The sequence below is a fragment of the Miscanthus floridulus genome, chromosome 10 (assembly GCF_019320115.1).
Source record: "Miscanthus floridulus cultivar M001 chromosome 10, ASM1932011v1, whole genome shotgun sequence".
Taxonomy (NCBI): Eukaryota; Viridiplantae; Streptophyta; class Magnoliopsida; order Poales; family Poaceae; genus Miscanthus; species Miscanthus floridulus.
The window spans coordinates 37275953-37294210 of record NC_089589.1 but is presented as its reverse complement, the minus strand read 5'-3'; the positions used below and the strand labels follow the sequence as shown (position 1 = coordinate 37294210).

At 40.9% G+C, this 18258-nt stretch overlaps 1 protein-coding gene across 2 annotated transcripts; it reads right to left on the bottom strand.

Annotated features, from left to right (window-relative positions):
- Positions 1–5931: 5931 nt before the first annotated feature.
- Positions 5932–16932, bottom strand: LOC136486499 (protein translocase subunit SECA2, chloroplastic-like). 2 transcript variants are annotated; one of them, XM_066483400.1, is made up of 30 exons: positions 16547–16932; positions 16345–16414; positions 16166–16230; positions 15957–16077; positions 15223–15314; positions 14988–15053; positions 14679–14743; positions 14499–14586; positions 14329–14394; positions 14114–14229; positions 13669–13759; positions 12516–12599; positions 12312–12404; positions 12127–12222; positions 11970–12055; positions 10853–10931; positions 10663–10776; positions 10428–10523; positions 10286–10349; positions 9899–10188; positions 9292–9347; positions 9058–9175; positions 8876–8956; positions 8376–8455; positions 8035–8089; positions 7875–7944; positions 7613–7802; positions 7382–7505; positions 7083–7157; positions 5932–6889 (listed from the first exon to the last, which is right to left on the bottom strand). In XM_066483400.1, exons 1-30 carry the CDS (start codon positions 16880–16882, stop codon positions 6716–6718), a joined length of 3201 nt encoding a protein of 1066 aa, XP_066339497.1. In that variant the 5' UTR covers positions 16883–16932; the 3' UTR covers positions 5932–6715. The 2 variants fall into 2 exon arrangements, with proteins under 2 accessions (XP_066339497.1, XP_066339498.1); XM_066483401.1 differs by lacking the exons at positions 16345–16414; positions 16547–16932 and having other exon boundaries at positions 15223–15285; positions 16166–16229.
- Positions 16933–18258: the final 1326 nt, after the last annotated feature.

Below are 18258 nucleotides of genomic sequence, written 5' to 3'. Positions count from 1 at the left end.
CATGGCTTTTTTATTTTTTAATCAATTTTCTCAAGGGGGTGCAAGTACGTTTACAAAAAATGATTAATGCAGTCATTTTGTCCAAGGCGGACATGATGCCCGCCTCGAAAAAACAAAATTGGCCACCTACAAAAAGCGGATTTGCAGTAGTGTACGTAGCTTTTGCTATACATTTAGGTATACACTATATCTAGGTACATAGTTAAAAAAATATATCTAAAAAGCTAAAATATCTTATAATTGGAAACGGGGAAGTATATATTTAGAAAATTTAAAAAGACTTATTGTGACTATATTTTCTCTAAAGAAATGGAGGGAAAAAGGTAGAGATGCAGATAGTGTCGTGCCCACCCGTGTCAATACTCTTCACATCACACCGGAGAGCTGCCGAATTTCAAGGCAAGGATTATTCAAATATTATATTTTTCAGAAGATGCACACACGTGGTCGCGGGTCGCGGTCTTCGTTCAACCGACAACGAAGCCTGCTGGGGCCAGCGACGGCCGGCATTTTGATTTGCACGCATTCCATGAGCGATGACTCACTGGCCACCAAAAGACTGGTCGGAAGGCTAAGCTACAACAGTCCTCTAAAGAAAAGTAGGAGCATATGTTACACTATGAGCATGGATTGTTAAGATGTGACCAACCCAGCGTCACTAAAGTGGGTTTTCAATTAAAAAAAATAAAACTAGACATACAAATTAAATTTCAAAGGAGTTAAACGGAGTGTTTTTTTTTTTGTGGATTATAGGGTCGAGATATAGACACTTATATATACACGTACATTCAATCATATAATTTTATAAGCACTTTCGAAAGATTAAGCCAACAGATCTTAAGATTGATGAGGAGATCATCACGGACGTCTCAGTTATCGACGCGCACGTCGCCTGCTATCGACGTTAAATTTTAATCATACCTTCACTGATTTTCTGAGGCCAGGAGTATGAGATCAATTAGTGAGTTGACACGATCTCACTGATTGATCTGCCAAATCGGCTGTGTCAGGGTCACGGTGAGATCTCCGTCGTCTTTTGCTACCTACGCTAGCTAGCTAGGGTGTGGCGTATCCGATCCGAGTATGTAACGTCACCGGGTGACATAGCTATAGGCACAGTCACAGTGGCACCGTATCTGTCAATATCTTGTGAACAATGACATAATAATATACTCTCCCTCTCAAAAAGAAAGTCGTCTAGAGTTTTGTACATGTCAAATTTTCTTAAATTTAACTTGGTCTATACAAAATATTAACAATATTTATATTTCTCAATAAATTTATAATAAAAATATATTCAATAGTTAATATAACTGGTATCTATTATGCGCCACAACTATTAATAATAGCATGTGTGTATATTTAGTCAAAGTTAAAAAATTTGACTTAGAATGACAGTCTTTATAGACAGAAGAAATAGGGTTCTATAGACACATACTCCGATCCTTATGTTCGAAAAAACTACAATTCTACATACTCAAACTATCTTAAGTTTGACTATTTTTTTTTATAAAAAAATAATATCTACAACTTTAAATAGATAGTACTATGTAAATATATTTGATGTCAAATTAGTATGATGAGCATTAGCATACTTTTCATAAATTCGATCAAACTTAACAGTATTTGACTTCACACTACTCTAAAATTACATTTTACTAGAATGAAATTTCAGAAACAGTAGCTAGTTCTGTTGAGTGGCGGCATCAACAGAAGTCCACTTGGAGTCATGGATGTTTGAATAGCGTGTCCACATAAAAATGCTACGAGTTCCCTGCTAGGCACGTAATTCTAGCCCTAGGAGCTGCTGTGCTGGGGATGAAATGTAACATGCATGACAGCAATGATGACGTCGCCAGTACATTCGCTGCTCGCGTCATCGTGAGTCATGCACAGCGATGCGACTCGAAAATACTGTTCCAGTTGATTGTTGTAAGAGGAAAATACTGTTCTGACATGACGTGAACAGTGCCCCGCTGAGTGGCTCAGCCAGCCCCAGCCAGCCGAACACAGCCACAGAGTGGGTGGTGGTGTGTGTGCATGTACGGTGTAGCTGGAAGGCTGCAGCTCGGAGAAAAGGAGGCCGCCCCCACGCGAACCAAGGCCGGCCAGGCTCCACAGATGCAAGCGAGCGCTGTTTGGCTGCCTGTGCTTGGCCACGGACCTGGCCCGGCGCAGCGCGCGTATGGTATGCGTGTGAGATGGAGCGTGCTCGAGGCGGAAGGAAAGCAGGCCAACCAATCAACCGAGGCTGCATGCGGGCGCTTGCGCTTGCATTCAACGCGAAACCAAACAACCGAGGCTGCATGCAACTAGCCTGGCTGCCGAGAGATGAGAACCAAACGCGCCCTAGGCAGTCACCGCTTTGTACCGTTCTAAATTATAAGATTTCTTTGACTTTTTAAGTTCATCCATTTTACTATATATCTGAACATATTATTTATCTATATGCATAACAAAATGGATATACAAAAAAAAAAATCACAGCGACTTATAATTTAGAACAGAGTGAGACTAGTGTATTAACAAACATGCTTATATGCTGCACTTAATAGTCTTGTAATCAGACTCTCTATATTATAATCATTGAACGTGAGTTGCTTTTAACACATATAAGTTATGAGTCTAGATAACATACGGTATACCAGAGATGCAGACGCAATCTAAGAAGAAGCGGGATAGAAAAAACCCTTCGTTTTATTAATTAGTAGATATAGATGTACATTTAGACCCCTATTTGGCAGAGCTCCTAGAGTTGATTCTTTGTTGAATTTAGTAAAAGCTCTGCTAAACAGTTTTTTTAGAGAGAAGTGATTCTCTGTTGATTCCGTGAAGTGATTCTCTGAAATGAATTAAGAGGATGAGAGCTGAAAAAGAGAGTAGATTCTCCTGATTCTGTGAAGTGATTCTCTATCGTGATTTTGACAGTTTATGCGAAAGAATTAAAGAGAATCACTTTCATCCAGAGAATCGCTTCTTGCAGAGAATCAGCTTCTTATGAGAATGGAGCTATGTTAAACAAATCTTTATATATACATATAGATATGTATTATTTTATGGTCCACATGCGTACAGCAACAGCCACAGCCACAGCCAAGGATCTCAAAAGAAAACGCGTGCAGCTACCACGAAAGAAGGGTATGTTTTTGTTGAGCTGTAGCCGTGAGAAAAAGCTATTATGGGTTGTGAGCTGTGAGAAAGTTGCTGTGAGTTGTGAGCTATAGAAAAACTGAAAGCCGTTTGGTTAAATAAGTATAAAATATACCTTCTATTTTTATCTCTCTTGAAACAACTATGAAAGAGCTTTTTATTACATCAATTTCGAAAAGCAGACAGCAGAAAGCCAAAAGCAAAATTAAACCAGCTTTTAAAAATATACTACGAAAAAACAGCTGCTTCTAAAAAAACAGTCTCCAAAAACAAACCTTTTAATTGGGCTTTTAGCTTTTAGAACCAAAAGCCAAAACCAAAATCCTAGCCAAACGGACCCTAAACCAGATGATGTTGCATCTTGTGATTCGTGGTCGTGGGTGGTATCTATTCCCAAGGCTAATCGTTTTCCCACGTGCAAGTGGTTCCTCCTGTGGGACTATACAGATATCTATATATTTATTCCCATGCATATATAGCAGCCCGTGCTTTCCAAAATTTACTGCCTATAAAACATCAATTTGTTTTGAAACAACACAATATGATTCCTTTACAGAACCATTGTTAATCCATGAATATAAGAAATCTTTATTATGCATATATTGTAGCATATCGAGCTGAAAGCTTTATAATAAGATCCTATTGAAGCCTAATTTAGCTGTAAATTGCTGCACTTTTGTACTCTATCTGTCCTATAATATAGTGCATTCTAGCATTCAAATTTTATCCTCAAATATAATGCATTCTAGAGGACAAAAATCAATTTTACATTAAATACTTTTCATTTATATCAACCAATCACCATTAATCACGTTGATGATAGCATCTGATTAGAAAATTAAATGAGAGTACATACGTCTTTTATGTTCTCTTTTAATTTGTCTTAAAATTCTTAGAATGCACTATATTACAGGATAGAGGAAGTATGCAGTAAAAAACACTTTACTACTGATAAGGAAAGGTTGATCTTTGTGCACCTTGTTATTCTACTATTGTCCACTACCTTTTTATTTGTGCATGTGTCAATAATATAATCTTTACATGTTTGTGCGCTAACAGTTGGCTTCATAGTGGGAATCTTAAGTGCCATCACATCTTATAGAGGCAATAACAAAGATATCAAACCTTTGCAATTCCGTTTTTGAGTAATGGATTTCTTTTATGCACCAAGAATAAGGCTCCAAGGCCTCTAGAGTCTAGATCGATGTAGGTAAAGGTATCAACGTTTTTAGGCATCTTCGTGAAAGCTGTAAATAAAGTCGTGAAGGCATATATATGGTGAAAAGTAACTATGTTATACCATCTCGTTTTCTAAAGTTTGGTCACATTAAGTCACCAATATACCTCTATTTTTTCTATTTTCTTTTTACAATGAGCGACATAGGACGTGTTTGATCAAGTTTATGCATTTATATCTCCAAAAAGCTTTCACATGCAATTATATTTCATAATTAATCTAATGATATTTATTCGGTGGTATAAATGTTAATATATTTTTATAGATTTGATTAAACTTGAATACATTTAAAATCTCAGAAAAGTGAGATTTTTTGAGTCGTAGGGAGTACAACACAGGACTAGTATGTATATATAGAGAGAGAGATGAGTTGGAACGTATCCCGTATCCTTGGGTTTCGAGTTTAGACCACATGGCCACATGGGCACAGATGTGGTGCGGAAGGGTCTTCGTTCAACAGAGAAGAGAAGGAAATCTGCACCATCGCTGCGATTCAGTAGCCTACGTTTACTTAGTGCCAGCCACAGCACCGGCGAGTCTGCTGTCTCGTGTCCCAAGTCCCAGCACAGTTAGGACGGCACTCGCACCAGTCGGTCTTGGTCCAAGTCAATGTCCCTCGAACTGTCTTCAACAAGCGGACCATATGGCACCCAAACCGGTAGCAAGAGGTCCAAAATCAGTCTCCAACAGAGTACCTATACGTGAGATCTATTTTGGTTGCCTGAGAGGCATAACCTAAATATAAACATCATTTCTTCTGTAAACCCATTTACAGACAGGATTCTCTTTTGTGTCCTGTTGTTGGAGAAGATATCCAATAGGTATTGAATTCTTTACCTGTAGTGCTATCCAAAGGACGAATGAGTCTTATGTTTGGGTGGTGTTGTTGGAGTGAGCATCAGTCGGTCTCGAGGACCTGAGCATCAAGCACGCAGGTGGTATACAGTAGGTAGGTAGGTCCAAGTCAATGTCTACGTGTGGATGGCACTGGTTCCCTGCTGGCAAGGTAATTTGCACAGCACTGGCCGATGCACTGTAGGCATGGAGCCATGGAGGAGCACTGTGTCTCGGCGACAGACAGCACAGCAGCTCGTGCATCCAGCCCGTGTGTGTCGCCAGTCGATCCGACGACGACGAAGCATTAAGAAAGGAGGCCGAAGCGAAGCGTACGCAACGCCGGTGGTTGCGCGCGCACGTCAGGAACCGCCACTGGCTAGCCTGCGGGCGTCGCCGTCGCGACGACGGGCTGATGACGACGGCGACGCTGCCTGAAAAGGCGGCACACAAGTGGAGCCGCCCACGCGAAACAGACGCGTGAAAATGCAAATATGCAATGCAAGGTGCAAATGTGTGCTGTTTTGGCTTGGTGTGCTTTAGTGTGTGCGATGCAGATTGGCAGGACCAGGACCCATCCAGCAGAAAAGGCTACTTGAAACCTGGCCCAGATGTTTCGATGCATCGCACTTGCATGGGTTCGTGCACGCAGCAGCACCATCATCCTTTTCCCACGTGTAAGTGCGTAACAAGCTAGTGCACGGTATCACTGATCAGTGATCACTGTGCTATCCATACACTGAAAAAAAAAGGCAGGAACAGCAACATATACAAACTGTGGCCACCAGTCCAAAACACACACAGGTTAAATCGTTACCAGACTCCGGAGAGTTGACTCACAAATTGCCACCATCACACGCGCCAAAAATTAAAAAGCATCAACTTGCAATGTCAAAGCATGGCCACTAGCTTGCGTACCTACCTGCACAAAGAGTTCCTCATCCACAAGCAAGAGATTCCGCACGCACTCCTGTTCCCCGTCTGACGAGCGATGAGCGAATGAAAGGACCTCATCAGACGTGCCGCACCAGTTGACCTACTCGGGCAGTCGGGAAGGGTTGGCAAATATTGTCGCTCCCAGAAAAAGGTACAGAGCGGACTTTGTGGAGAGAACAGTCATCATCACGACGATCTAATCTAAGCACTACAGTACAATGTGGACGAGATTAAGCCACTTCCAAGCTGTAGCGTGCAAACAAGCTCCAACTTTGCGGCGTTGCAGGTGGCTCTGCCGTATTGCTGATGCGGGATCAGAAGGGTGCACTGTCTTGCAGTCCACACTTATCCAGTTATCCTCTTGTGCATTGAGATGTTAGCACACAGCCACAGCGCGAAATCGATGCCACTGTGGCCATGTCAGCTTGTGGTTTTACACGGTTAACACACGCCGCGTGGTTTCTGTTTATGTACTTGTGCCTTTGCTAATTAACCATGTTAGTGCCTCACCTGTCTTCAACTTGCAACAGAAGTCCACACAAGAGATGATGTCTTCTGCTATTGATCCTCTGTGTTGAAGATCTCTTCGGATTCCATCGGAGACGACCAGTAGTGCAAAAGGGATTCCACGGTGAGACGTCGTGTGGCACTCAACATTGAGATGAAGAAGCGGCAGCCATCGATCTTGTATTCTTCCAGAGGATTTTTGTGTCCAAAACTCCGAACGTTCACCTAGCAAAAAGGTTTAAAATCCAGTCAACACCGCAGTATTCAGAATAAGACATGAGCTGACAATTAAAGCACAGACAACATTCTTTCATCTACAGTATTTCCTTTTTTTTTATTTAGCTTGAAGAACATGTTCTCGAAAAAGAAGAGCAGATGTCAATATTTCAAAAGCAAAACATCTCAAGGCATGACTTACAGCAGAACTAAGCTTGTTCATGTTTACCAAATGGTCTTTCCATAACGTATCAAGAGTCTTCAAAAGTACTTCCCGCTGCAATTGAACAGAGATAAATATGTTTATAAATAAATCAAATATGCTACATACAGGAAAGTGTTGATATTGACCAAATTTACAGAGTTGATGTTTAAACAATCAATAAGATTTCATGTAGGGGAAAACAGAAGTTCCTCCAGAGTCCACAAAAACATGGATATTGCTTGGGTAGGGTTTATGACCAGACAAACTTTGTGAACAAATTCAAAAGAGAATCGTACCTCGATTCCACTTATATATCCATCATCGTAACGGGACTCTTGAACAGCATTCAAGTAGGTAGCTATTAGAAAATCCCCAAAATATTTCCTGAGCAGATTGGCAGTGTTTGTATATCTCCCTTTCCTGTATTGTTTATAAAAAAGAAGCAACATATAAACTTTCAAATCAATAACTATTGTTCTGAATGCTATATTGTGCCATATATATAGGTGTATCATATCACAACATACTTTGATGTATCATCAACACAAATGGTAAACCACCGCATTATAGAAGATGTTTTCTTTCGAATTCCTCTAAGTGAATCGGGCGGCATCGGCATGTTTGGAAGAGCAAAACTATCAGCCTTAACTGGGCCCCAACCTTGCATTTCCTCAAGTGCTGATTGTAGGTTTTGCCCTTGGATGTCCTTGAATGTTTCTGCAGAGCATCTCAGAAATCAGAATATCCATTATAGAATAACATGAACTAAAAATAATTTGTATATATTACCACTCAGTAGTTTTCCGCCTAGACCAACAAATTCATCCAAAAGCTTTACCAGATTCCATGCCTTGGGTGGCTGAAAGAAATATATAATTTTGACAACTGACATGGCACTGAAAATAAATGCTTTCAAAAATGAACTTAAGGATCAGGACAGAGCAAGTACCTTTTGGGGATCAATATTTAGCAAAACAATTTCATCAGCTACCGCTTGCATGTACCTAATAAAATTTCAATTAAAGGCTTGTCAATGAAAAATAAAATAAAATAAAATAAAATAGCAGCATTTTGAACAAAACAGTGACTACATATAATGATTTAAGTAAGAGCCAAACATCGTTTTGGAAAGGTGTGTTGACAAAGTGAGGAAAAACAATGACTTTAAAGTAAGATGGATTATTAATTCTTTCTACACTACATTTTTTATTCAAAAGAATATGCTTTATAGCTCTACCATTTCATAAACAACATTGAAAAGCTTCATGCGAGAGGCAATAGTTAACTTACTGGAAAATTTGTTCACTGCAGCTTTCAGAGTCACCAGATAATATCACCTGCCTAAGGTTGTATACATGCTTTCTTTGGACCTATCAAAGGTATGAACAAAATAATCCACATGAATATTTGTGATGCTACTAGAAACTGAAAGGCATTCACAATCATTTCTACTGTGAATACCTTTTTACTATAATTTCTATTGCCAATCCTCATGAATACAAGTTTTCCAAATGAGACCAAATTTGGAAAGCTAGTACTAATAATTAAACTAACAAGGGTTAGTGAAGACCCTTAGGGGCACCAATTTGCACTCCTACAACAAGATCTGTCAATCATGATTTGAAGAGAAAAGGATAACAAGAGTAAAAATGGGTATTCACAATAGAAATGATAGTAAAAGAAGAGTGCCTGTTAAAAAAAGGAGATTGCTACCTGAGGTATTCATGCAAGTGAATAGCAAAAAGTCATACTACAGAATACAAGTACTGGAAATTGGAGCAGTTGCATACCTCCAGGACTTCATCGAACTCAACAAGACTTTTCCTTATTCCAAAATAATATTTCTCTGCGTTGATTTGAAGGCCTAGAAGCTGCATTTTGAAGACTCGATAAACGTAAGCAAGATTATCACTGTGATGCCACCAACCATACGATGCTTGAATATGGCGTTGTAATAAAATACAAATCTGACCTGCTTCACAACAACATTGCTCTCGATAGCTATGTCTTCATCATTCGTTATCCTTGATATTAGCCTCACAGCCCATTCAGTGTCCAGATTAAATTTCTGGAATATATCATCTTGTAAGCTGAGTACAAAAAGTTAGACACTGTCAAATTCATTAAGCATATATTATTATCAGATCATTTTAGAAGTTACAGAAGTTTAGCAGGCTAAAGTATTTATGTTGGGGAACAAACATACCTCACCATAAACCGTGTTGACCCAGGATCACCCTGTCTGCCTGCTCTGCCACGCAGCTGGGAAAAACAAAGCTTGCCGGTTTAATTGTACAGTGGTAGCAAACAAGAGCATCAAAATCAAGAAAGCCTTTTGTCACAAGCAGGATGAGATAGGCTAGAAATGAAACCCAACAAGATCACAAAAAGATGATATAATACATACATGAAATTGGGCAAGGAAACATTACTTTAGCTAGAATTAATATGTTCCAACTTCTAAATATGCTTTTTAATAAATTAGTACATGATTATTTGAAAGGACTCAGATAGATTAGTCTGAGGGAACAGAAAATAACATAAAAATTCATTAATATAAAAAATACATTTACTAAAAAGAATAATGCATAACACCATATGAAGACAGAATTTCTACAGGTTCTTTTTGTGACACTGTGCTAGTTAATACTGCATCAGTGCATTGATGCGTGCAGTGTAAGATAATGAAAGCTGCTGCTGATGGATAAGAAATCTATTTTAATCCAGAATCATAGGGCTATATATTATATATGATATAAAGGGCTAAGCAGCATGCAAAGGCTCAGGTGCTTCCTGCCACATCAGCATCTTACTTGGTTATCAATTCGGCGTGACTCATGCAAAGAAGTTCCTACTACATGGAGCCCACCTAATCTCTTCACTGCAGCACCTTCAGCAGAACAATGAATTTCGCAATCCCTTAAAACACTGAGATAAGCAAGTCCTATTGCATCACAAAGAGGGTACATCTCAGACTCTTCAGTCATGCGCTCTTGCAGTTTCTCCATCCCAATCATTTGACCCATTTCTATAGATTCAGCAATAGTGGATTTTGCCTTACTAAGAGACCATTCATTTCTCTCGCTTTTGTGAATATATTTTGCTGGAAGCATATGTGAAAAGAGTGAAAGAGTTAGCCAAACAACACAAAGATAAGTCATTATATGTTAATATACAACCATTAATACTCAAGTACTTACACATGATTGCAGCTTTGGCAAGCAGACCTACTGATGATGGACCAAGTTCTATATTTGAGAGACCCTGCCCATGATAAAAGGAAATAGTGAGAAACACCCTGCAAAGTTCTTGGGGTCAGAGAAAAGGATCTGAATGAACCACCTTGTGGGATGTGGATTCCCCTTCCATGTCAATATCAGGAGGTTCATGGGTCAAAAATGGAAGTATGTTATCTTCTACTATTTCTTTTGCAAGCATCTGGCAATGAAAAGATGGACCATATTTCTGTTAGGTGTGAACAACTAAAATACTAACAATGCTGCTATCTGTTTTGACTTTTTGTACATTTTCAAAAAGGAGTCTTGGTGAGCAGTGCTAAACATATGCATGAACTTACTTTTGGATTACCACCTAAAATAATGTCAGTTCCTCTGCCTGCCATGTTAGTTGAAATTGTAATAGCATGTTTTCTTCCAGCTTGGGCAATTATTTCGGCTTCTCTTGCAGCATACTGTCAGGAATAATGCAATTTTATCAATGGAAAAGAACAAGACAAGAAGTTAAACTAAAGCAAACATTTTACAAACCTTTGGTCTTGCATTAAGGACATTGTGTGGAATATTGCGAACTTTAAGTAGCTCTGACAAGTATTCAGAACTCTCGACACTGCAAAAGATATAGACACCATTTGTTTAGACAGCTGTATGAAAAGCATCCCAAGACGGTAAAGGGCATACCCAATGCTGAAAGCTCCCACACAAGGTGAGGTTTGGGGAAGGTAATTTCTAGGCAGCCCTACCTTTAATTATTATGCAAGGAGGAATCCAGCCCACACAAGGTGAGCTTTATATCCAGAACTGCACATGCAAAATATGGAACTACAGTGGGCATCCTCATTACCCCTTTCTCTCACTTCACTAGTTGGGTCATGATAACAATAAGCCACCCTACATCTTTCTGAACAGGTTTTCATCCTATGAAAAGATCTCTAAACCAAATTTTATCTCCTAGCATCTTACAACCAAAATAAACATATCAAAATCTTATCTTCGGTAGTTTATCTATTTTAAAAAAAAAACAGAAACAGACAGGTATCTTGGAGCTGTTGCTACTGTGCAACTGCAAATAACATGGTCATGATTACTGCCCTGCCCCTTTAAATTTGGAGGTTTTCTCCAAAGTAAATAAGGGTGCATTCCCACAAATCAATACCCAAATTTACTTCTTTATTTTCTAATAAACAGGTGTCAAGGGACAAAGGCAGTAGTAAAACTAATTTTTTCTGCTTTCTCAGTTCACTTCATTTTCGCTAATGCAAAGGAGGAACTAGCTAATTTACTTTGTCAGCATCCATCTAAAGGTAATGTTGCTAAAAACCAAATTCCCAGCAGCATAAAATCACAAACAACAATGAATGGAGATAAAAGTGTTGAAGAAACCTAATTAGTAAGTTTTTTCTTGCCCACAGTGATAACAAGCAAATTTGAATTTGCTAAAAAAACATATTTGAACACAACAAACTTTTTGTACTTTTCAGTTTCATTAGCTCCTGAAGTACTACAAATCATAATAGACGAAAAAAATATCTAATACTAATAATCTCATACTGATACAACCAAATTTTCCAGTAGGCATGGAGGTGTATTATATGGTGGTGATGAGATAAAATCTGTATTAACTACTAAAACAAAAAATAGAATTCACCTTGTAGTTCCAACTAAAACAGGGCGGCCTAATTGGAACATAGACTCTACTTCAGCCCGTACATATTGCCATTTGCCTCTTGCAGTCTACGAAAGCAACAAAATCAATCAATTTTTTTTCTAGTACCAAAGGGAGGAACCACTTCCTCAAGACTCACCGCAAAAGCTTGGATAGGCAAGTCCACCCGTATATTTGGCAGATTCGTAGGTACTACAATAACAGGCATCTTGAACATCTTTAAAAACTCCTTTTCCTGTAAAAGCAGCATTATCCTGTCAGCTTGGAATAATAAACTGTACAGATGAATAGATTATTCATAAAGCAACCTAATAAACACCATACCTCTGTCTTAGCAGTTCCTGTCATCCCAGAAAGCTTAGGATAAAGCTTAAACAGTGACTGATATGTGATTTGAGCCACAATTACTGAGTCTGCCTGATTAATTTGCAATTAGCATTGCACACCAGAAACTGTCATAAACTTTTTCAGAAAATTATAAAAATAGTAGCATCAATGTAAAGTGGCAATGTGTAAGTAAAAAATGACCTGGATTTTTAGGCCTTCTTTTGCTTCTACTGCTTGGTGGATACCATCAGACCATCTTCTTTTGGGTTCAACTCGGCCAGTTAGCTGGAAAAGAATTAATATTATCATACAACCACAGGATTTCCAAAGCATGCAATTGTTATGAACTAATAGGCAACGTGAATTATATTATCAAGAGATGAAGAGAACATAATAGATATATGATAGACGTCAATCAAAGTTCACAAATGTGATGAAAAGAAATGTTCTGATGTTATGTTACCCAAAAAAAAAACAGTGCATGTGCTGAAGAACATTCAGCCAACTTGAAGGATCGCTGGATCAGTATGGATGAATGTTATCTTAGGACGTTAGGTACACAGAAAATTTTCTTCAAAGCATAAAAAGATTCCAAGACATAATTGATAAAAGCATGATAAAAAAAAGAGTTAATCAGCAAACGGAACTTTCAATAAGTCATGAATGGCTTCTTCATGCAAAAACTGATCACAAGCTATTAGTGTGCATGGACATTTTCATTGGCACATCACACAACACATCATCATCGATCAGTATTCGTTACATTGTGCTTGTCAAATTGCATGTGTTGTCATAGAAACCTTTTGCTACCAACTGCTCAGTTGCCCAGGATTATGAAAATGAAAGAGCCTCTAAGACAAAATACCAGCTCCAGGATGGACTTGATAGCTAGTGGATACATACTAGGAAGAGAACTGTGTCCTGACGTTTTACTTCATTTTTTTTGTATAGGATAGTCCAAAGATATTTTCTCTGGTGTATTGCCAGTTACATGGGACCGCTAAAAGCTGATTGGATAGGATGATATTGGTTCCGATTTTTATCTAAATGAAAAAACCGTGTGGACAAAATGTATCATCATTGAAGAAATCTGGTATCCCAGTAAACATTTATAACTTTCTTTAAAAAAAAAACATTAATGAGCTTCCACGAGCATTTAAAGTGTAATTCAGTAAAGTGCCAATATCCCTTCCAAAAACTCAAATAGGCAGATATACAAGTGCATATGTGTGTGTACATATGCAAAGCCTCTCCTGCACAAGCTGCCAAGTACAACTAGGAACATATACAAATAAGAACAGCTACTAAGAAACTAATGGCATTCTTTTCAGAAATACTGAAACTCAGAGAGTACCTCATTAATTATAATAGCTTTCCCATCCCTGACAATATACTGGACATCCCTTCGGTAGAACACTTTTGCTTTCAAAGCATTCATCACAAACCTGCAGCATTTGAGAAGTTATGGTTATTCACTAGGCATTGAATGTCCCAACTTGCATTTAAGTTAGTTGTCCCCATCGTGTGATGCCATTATTTATCATTTTGATTCAGCAGCTAACTGCAACCATGGCAAAGAAGGTGCACAATGATCTGACTTAAGGCTGACACAGAAGAATTGTAACATGTCTGATTCACTTCGTTGCTTGCACACATACGTATATCCTATAGCAGAAGGCATATCCAAAATTGCATTTCAATAGCAAAATTGGCTAATTGATCCAAAGTTGCACACAGGGAAATGATTGTAATCACACAAAAAGGTACATATTACATAAAAAACAAATAGAGAACAACACCTTGCCCACGGATCATTCTCATCCCATAGATCATCTGTCCCAAGAATAATCTCAGCATGTGCTACACCTTCCTCTGTCAGATCTATATTATTGCCTTTTAGTTCGATGGTGTAATGCTGCAGAAATAAATCAACATAGACAAACATTTGAAGGAACTAATATTGGAACTGTGAACTATTGTAGTATGTAGTTTCTAGCAATAACAAAATACTCACAACACCCTCCATAAGAAGTTCTGCGACTTTAGCAGCAACTGGATACCGAGCTGCATCTCTATTATCCTAGTGAAATGACAAAAAAACGGTGGAGTATGTCACATTTCACAGGTCAAGAAACTCAAACGACATTGAAGGAATCAGGTTCAAGAAGTACTGAGTGATTAAACCTCTCCACTTATTAATAATGGATTCCTCCCCTCATCTATAAGTACTGAGTCCACTTCATCCACAATAGCAAAATGGAATGGCCTTGGCCTATCAAATCATGCAGTAATAATTAGAAAAAAGAGCAAATATAGAGACATCACATTTTTGCGAAGTGAGAGTGAAAACAGTCTCAAATGTACCATCTCATAACAAGTTGTTCTTTGTTTCGAGATAGGTTGTCACGAAGATAGTCAAATCCAAGTTCCTGCAGGGGATGTGAAGCTTTTGAGAACTATGATATAATGAAAATTCCAGATCTCAACTCATACTAACAGATAACTAAGATGGCAAGTAAAGTCCTCATTGACCGGACATGATTGTTTATCCCAAGTTAGCATTTCACCATAGCAAGGTCATACAAAATTACCACCAGAAAAGGTTGTCCCTCTAAGCTGGATAACCACGAGATACGATTAAAAAAGAGCTGTTTTTTTTACTGAGCGTCTCACCGAGTTGTTAGTGTATGTAATGTCACATCTGTAGCTGGCTCTTCTCTCATCTGACTTCATACCCGCCTATGCATATGCCATATATACAAAAGAAGAGCAAAAGATTGTTATATGTTTGCCTGTTCTGCTAATTCAACAAACTACTGTAGCAACATCAGGTGTTTCCAAACTGTAAGAAGGTGATCTGGAATGTGAAACACTGTTATTAAAGCCTTATTTATCATAATGCATATACCTGAACCAGACCAACAGTAAGACCGAGAAAGCGATGAACACGGCCCATCCATTCAGCATCACGCTGCGCCAAATAATCATTTACAGTCACCACTGAAAAAAGGATCACAGTGCTTAATTGTGAAATAGGGAAGATAGACATTGAGAGCTAACTAGAGCATAACCTAACACTAGATGTGTAATGCAGGTCAGATCGTATATTTGCTTGACCAACAAGCATGGATTTCATGGTAACTGCAACTGCAATCACTTCGAATTTACTCATGTTTAAACAACAGTGGTACTGCAATGTTTAAACAATTAATCAATCTATCTCTTAAAAGCATCAAAGCAGTAGAATAACATGCACAAGATCACTCGTGTGTTAAAGAAACAGAATATCAATATGCACTTCAGCAAAATACTATAGAACCATTCCCTCATCATATACAAACCAAACCAGTTCCACTGACCCAGCTTGGGCTTCTGATCCCACTATGCTAGGCTGGCCTTGCAAAGACAACTAATTACCAAGCACGCAACCTAAATTTTGCTTGAAAGTTAAGCTCATATTGACTTGACAAATAACTGAGATGCACAATAGTGCACTATCTTCAGCTGTCCAACAGAACCACTACAAAGGACATATGCGAAGCTAGGATCATGCATTAAATTGATCAGTATTCAATGGAGTGGAACCACCTAAGTCAGATAGGTTTACAAGACAAATTTAAAAGATGAGATTTCATACAGTACCATGAACCCCTTCCCCTGAAAGCGCATTGAGATAAGCTGCAAGTGTGGAAACAAGCGTCTTCCCCTCGCCTGTCTTCATCTCTGCAATGCAGCCGTCGTTGAGCACAGCACCACCAATTATCTGCACGAATTGCACCAACGAAACAAAACTCAATCACGAGAACCAACTCGTGCCTTAACATTCCAACTATGCGGACAAACATGGGCACCTGGACGTCGAAATGCCGCATCCCAAGCGTCCTCCTAGCCGCCTCGCGTACCACGGCAAACGCCTCTGGAGTGGACAGACACGGAGAGACGCATCAGCACATCAGACAACTAGCAACCAACCCAAACTCTCGAAGGAAACGGTGCAGCTCGGCAATGGCAGTAAGAGCAGCAGACGCACCGGCCTGGACGTCGGCGAGTGTCTCCCCGCGCGTTAGGCAGTCGCGGAACTCCGCCGTCTTCGCCTTCAACTGCACGCAAACGCGCACATTGTTTGTCCACGTCAGCCACACCGAGCAAAGTAGAACCATTAGCAAACAAGCTGAATCGATGAACCACTCGCTGAGATGGGGAGGGGGAGGGGTGTTAGTTCCGCACGCCACCTGTTCGTCCGAGAGCCTCCGAAGCGCCGGTTCGAGCGCGCCGACGGAGTCGACGAGGCGGCGGTAGTCCCGCACCACCCAGGCGTTGAGGCTGCACAGGTCCCTCCATGACCCAGCCGACTTCGACGCGGGGGCGGGGGCGGGGCCGTGGGCGAGAGTGGTTGTGGTCGCGCAGGAGAGAGGAGGCGGCTTTTTTGGTCTGGGGGTGGGGCTAGCTCGTGTTGTGGGCTTGGTGCTTCGCCTGCGCAGGAGGCGAGGGGCCGGGGTTGAGGTGGGAGTGGGAACGAGAGAGGCGGAGGCGGTGGAGAGAGAGCCGCCGGCGGAGGCGGCGGCCATGGGAGTCGCCCAGTTAGGATGAGAAGAACAGGGAAAGGGAGGAGAGGATGTGGAGGAGGAGATTACTTACACGTGGGACATGCTCTGTAACTGACAAGTTGACCCCACATGGCAGGGAGGCTGTGCGGCAGGATAGGTTGGGGAATAGCGTTGCGACCATAGAGGATCGTTGTTTTTGATCGGTACTATTACGATTTTAGAGGTTTGGAAAAATAATATTACTATTCGTCTATTTGAAATATGTCATTATAATTCTTGCTTAGCTTGAATCGTGTCATTTTCGACATATTCTACCACGTTGGCCTCACGCGCAGATGACTAAAAGCCAGTGTATTCTTTTATGTCCCATAATACCCCTCTTTTTCTCCCTCTTGCTGATATGTGGGCTCCATCCGTTAGCTTCTCCTTCAACCTCCAGCCGGCGCACAATATCTGACTGGCAGCGCCATGGTCGCGGACGAGCACTACCCGCGCCTGCGAATCCAGCATCTCCTGTTGCTAGTTGTGTAGGATCAAGGCGGTTGATGCCAGGATCGACAGGATCGACATGTCTGAGTTGCTCGCCGGCCTAGAGGAAGAGGGCTGCACGGCGGAGCAAGGGCGGGAACACGCGACAGAGCAGTCACGTCGAAGGTGAGGCTCCATGGCCCCTTGTCGAATGGGAGGGCGGCCGTGTCCTCGACGAGATCCTCGAGGCGCCGGAGCTGGAGGCCTCGGAGAAGGACGGCACAGCGGCAGTGGTCGGCGGAGTGGGCGATGATCAGCCGGCGGAGTGCTTGTGCGGCAGGTCGATCGGGTGTCGTCGGCGGAGCTAGACTGCAGCAGGTAGATCAGGTGTCCCTCAGCCTCAGGCCGACGCGGGCGCGGATTTGAAGGGCGTGGGCGTGGACGCCGCGGCGCTCTCGTCGCCGGCAGCAGCTCGCCCGACGGCGCGCAGCTACTGCGTGCTGTCGGCCTGCCGCTGCTCTTGCTTCCTTTGCTTTGACCGGGGCCATAGGCCACACAGGCGCACACCGGCACAACCCACAGGCCACAGGTGGTAGGGCACCCTCTCCTGCCACTGCCAGCCAGGGACTCACGCCGGTGGCGGCTGCTCAGCAAAGGAAGAGGAGAGGAGGAAGAAGAAGATGACAGGTGGGGCCCGTGCGCTAGTGAGAGGGGGAGGGGTTGCTGTGGATAAGGTGCTGAGGGCATTTAAGTCAATACGAGAATACGTTGTATACGCCTGCAGCTAAGCCCAATTTGTTCTTATACGTATTCTGTGGCATTCTTGTGGCAAGTGAAGAATTGTAATAGTACGCTTCAAAATAGGCGAATAGTAATAGTGTTTTTCTAAACTTCGAAAATTATAATGGTACGAATAAAAAAACCTAGAG

Excerpts from the sequence above, each read along its gene's own strand:
- LOC136486499 (XM_066483400.1), bottom strand. The coding sequence starts at position 16,882 with ATGGCCGCCGCCTCCGCCGGCGGCTCTCTCTCCACCGCCTCCGCCTCT. Across the intron at positions 10,777-10,852 it reads TCCTTAATGCAAGACCAAAG|TATGCTGCAAGAGAAGCCGA; the intron begins GTTTGTAAAATG and ends TATTCCTGACAG. Across the intron at positions 10,189-10,285 it reads TGCCAAAGCTGCAATCATGT|CAAAATATATTCACAAAAGC; the intron begins GTAAGTACTTGA and ends ATATGCTTCCAG.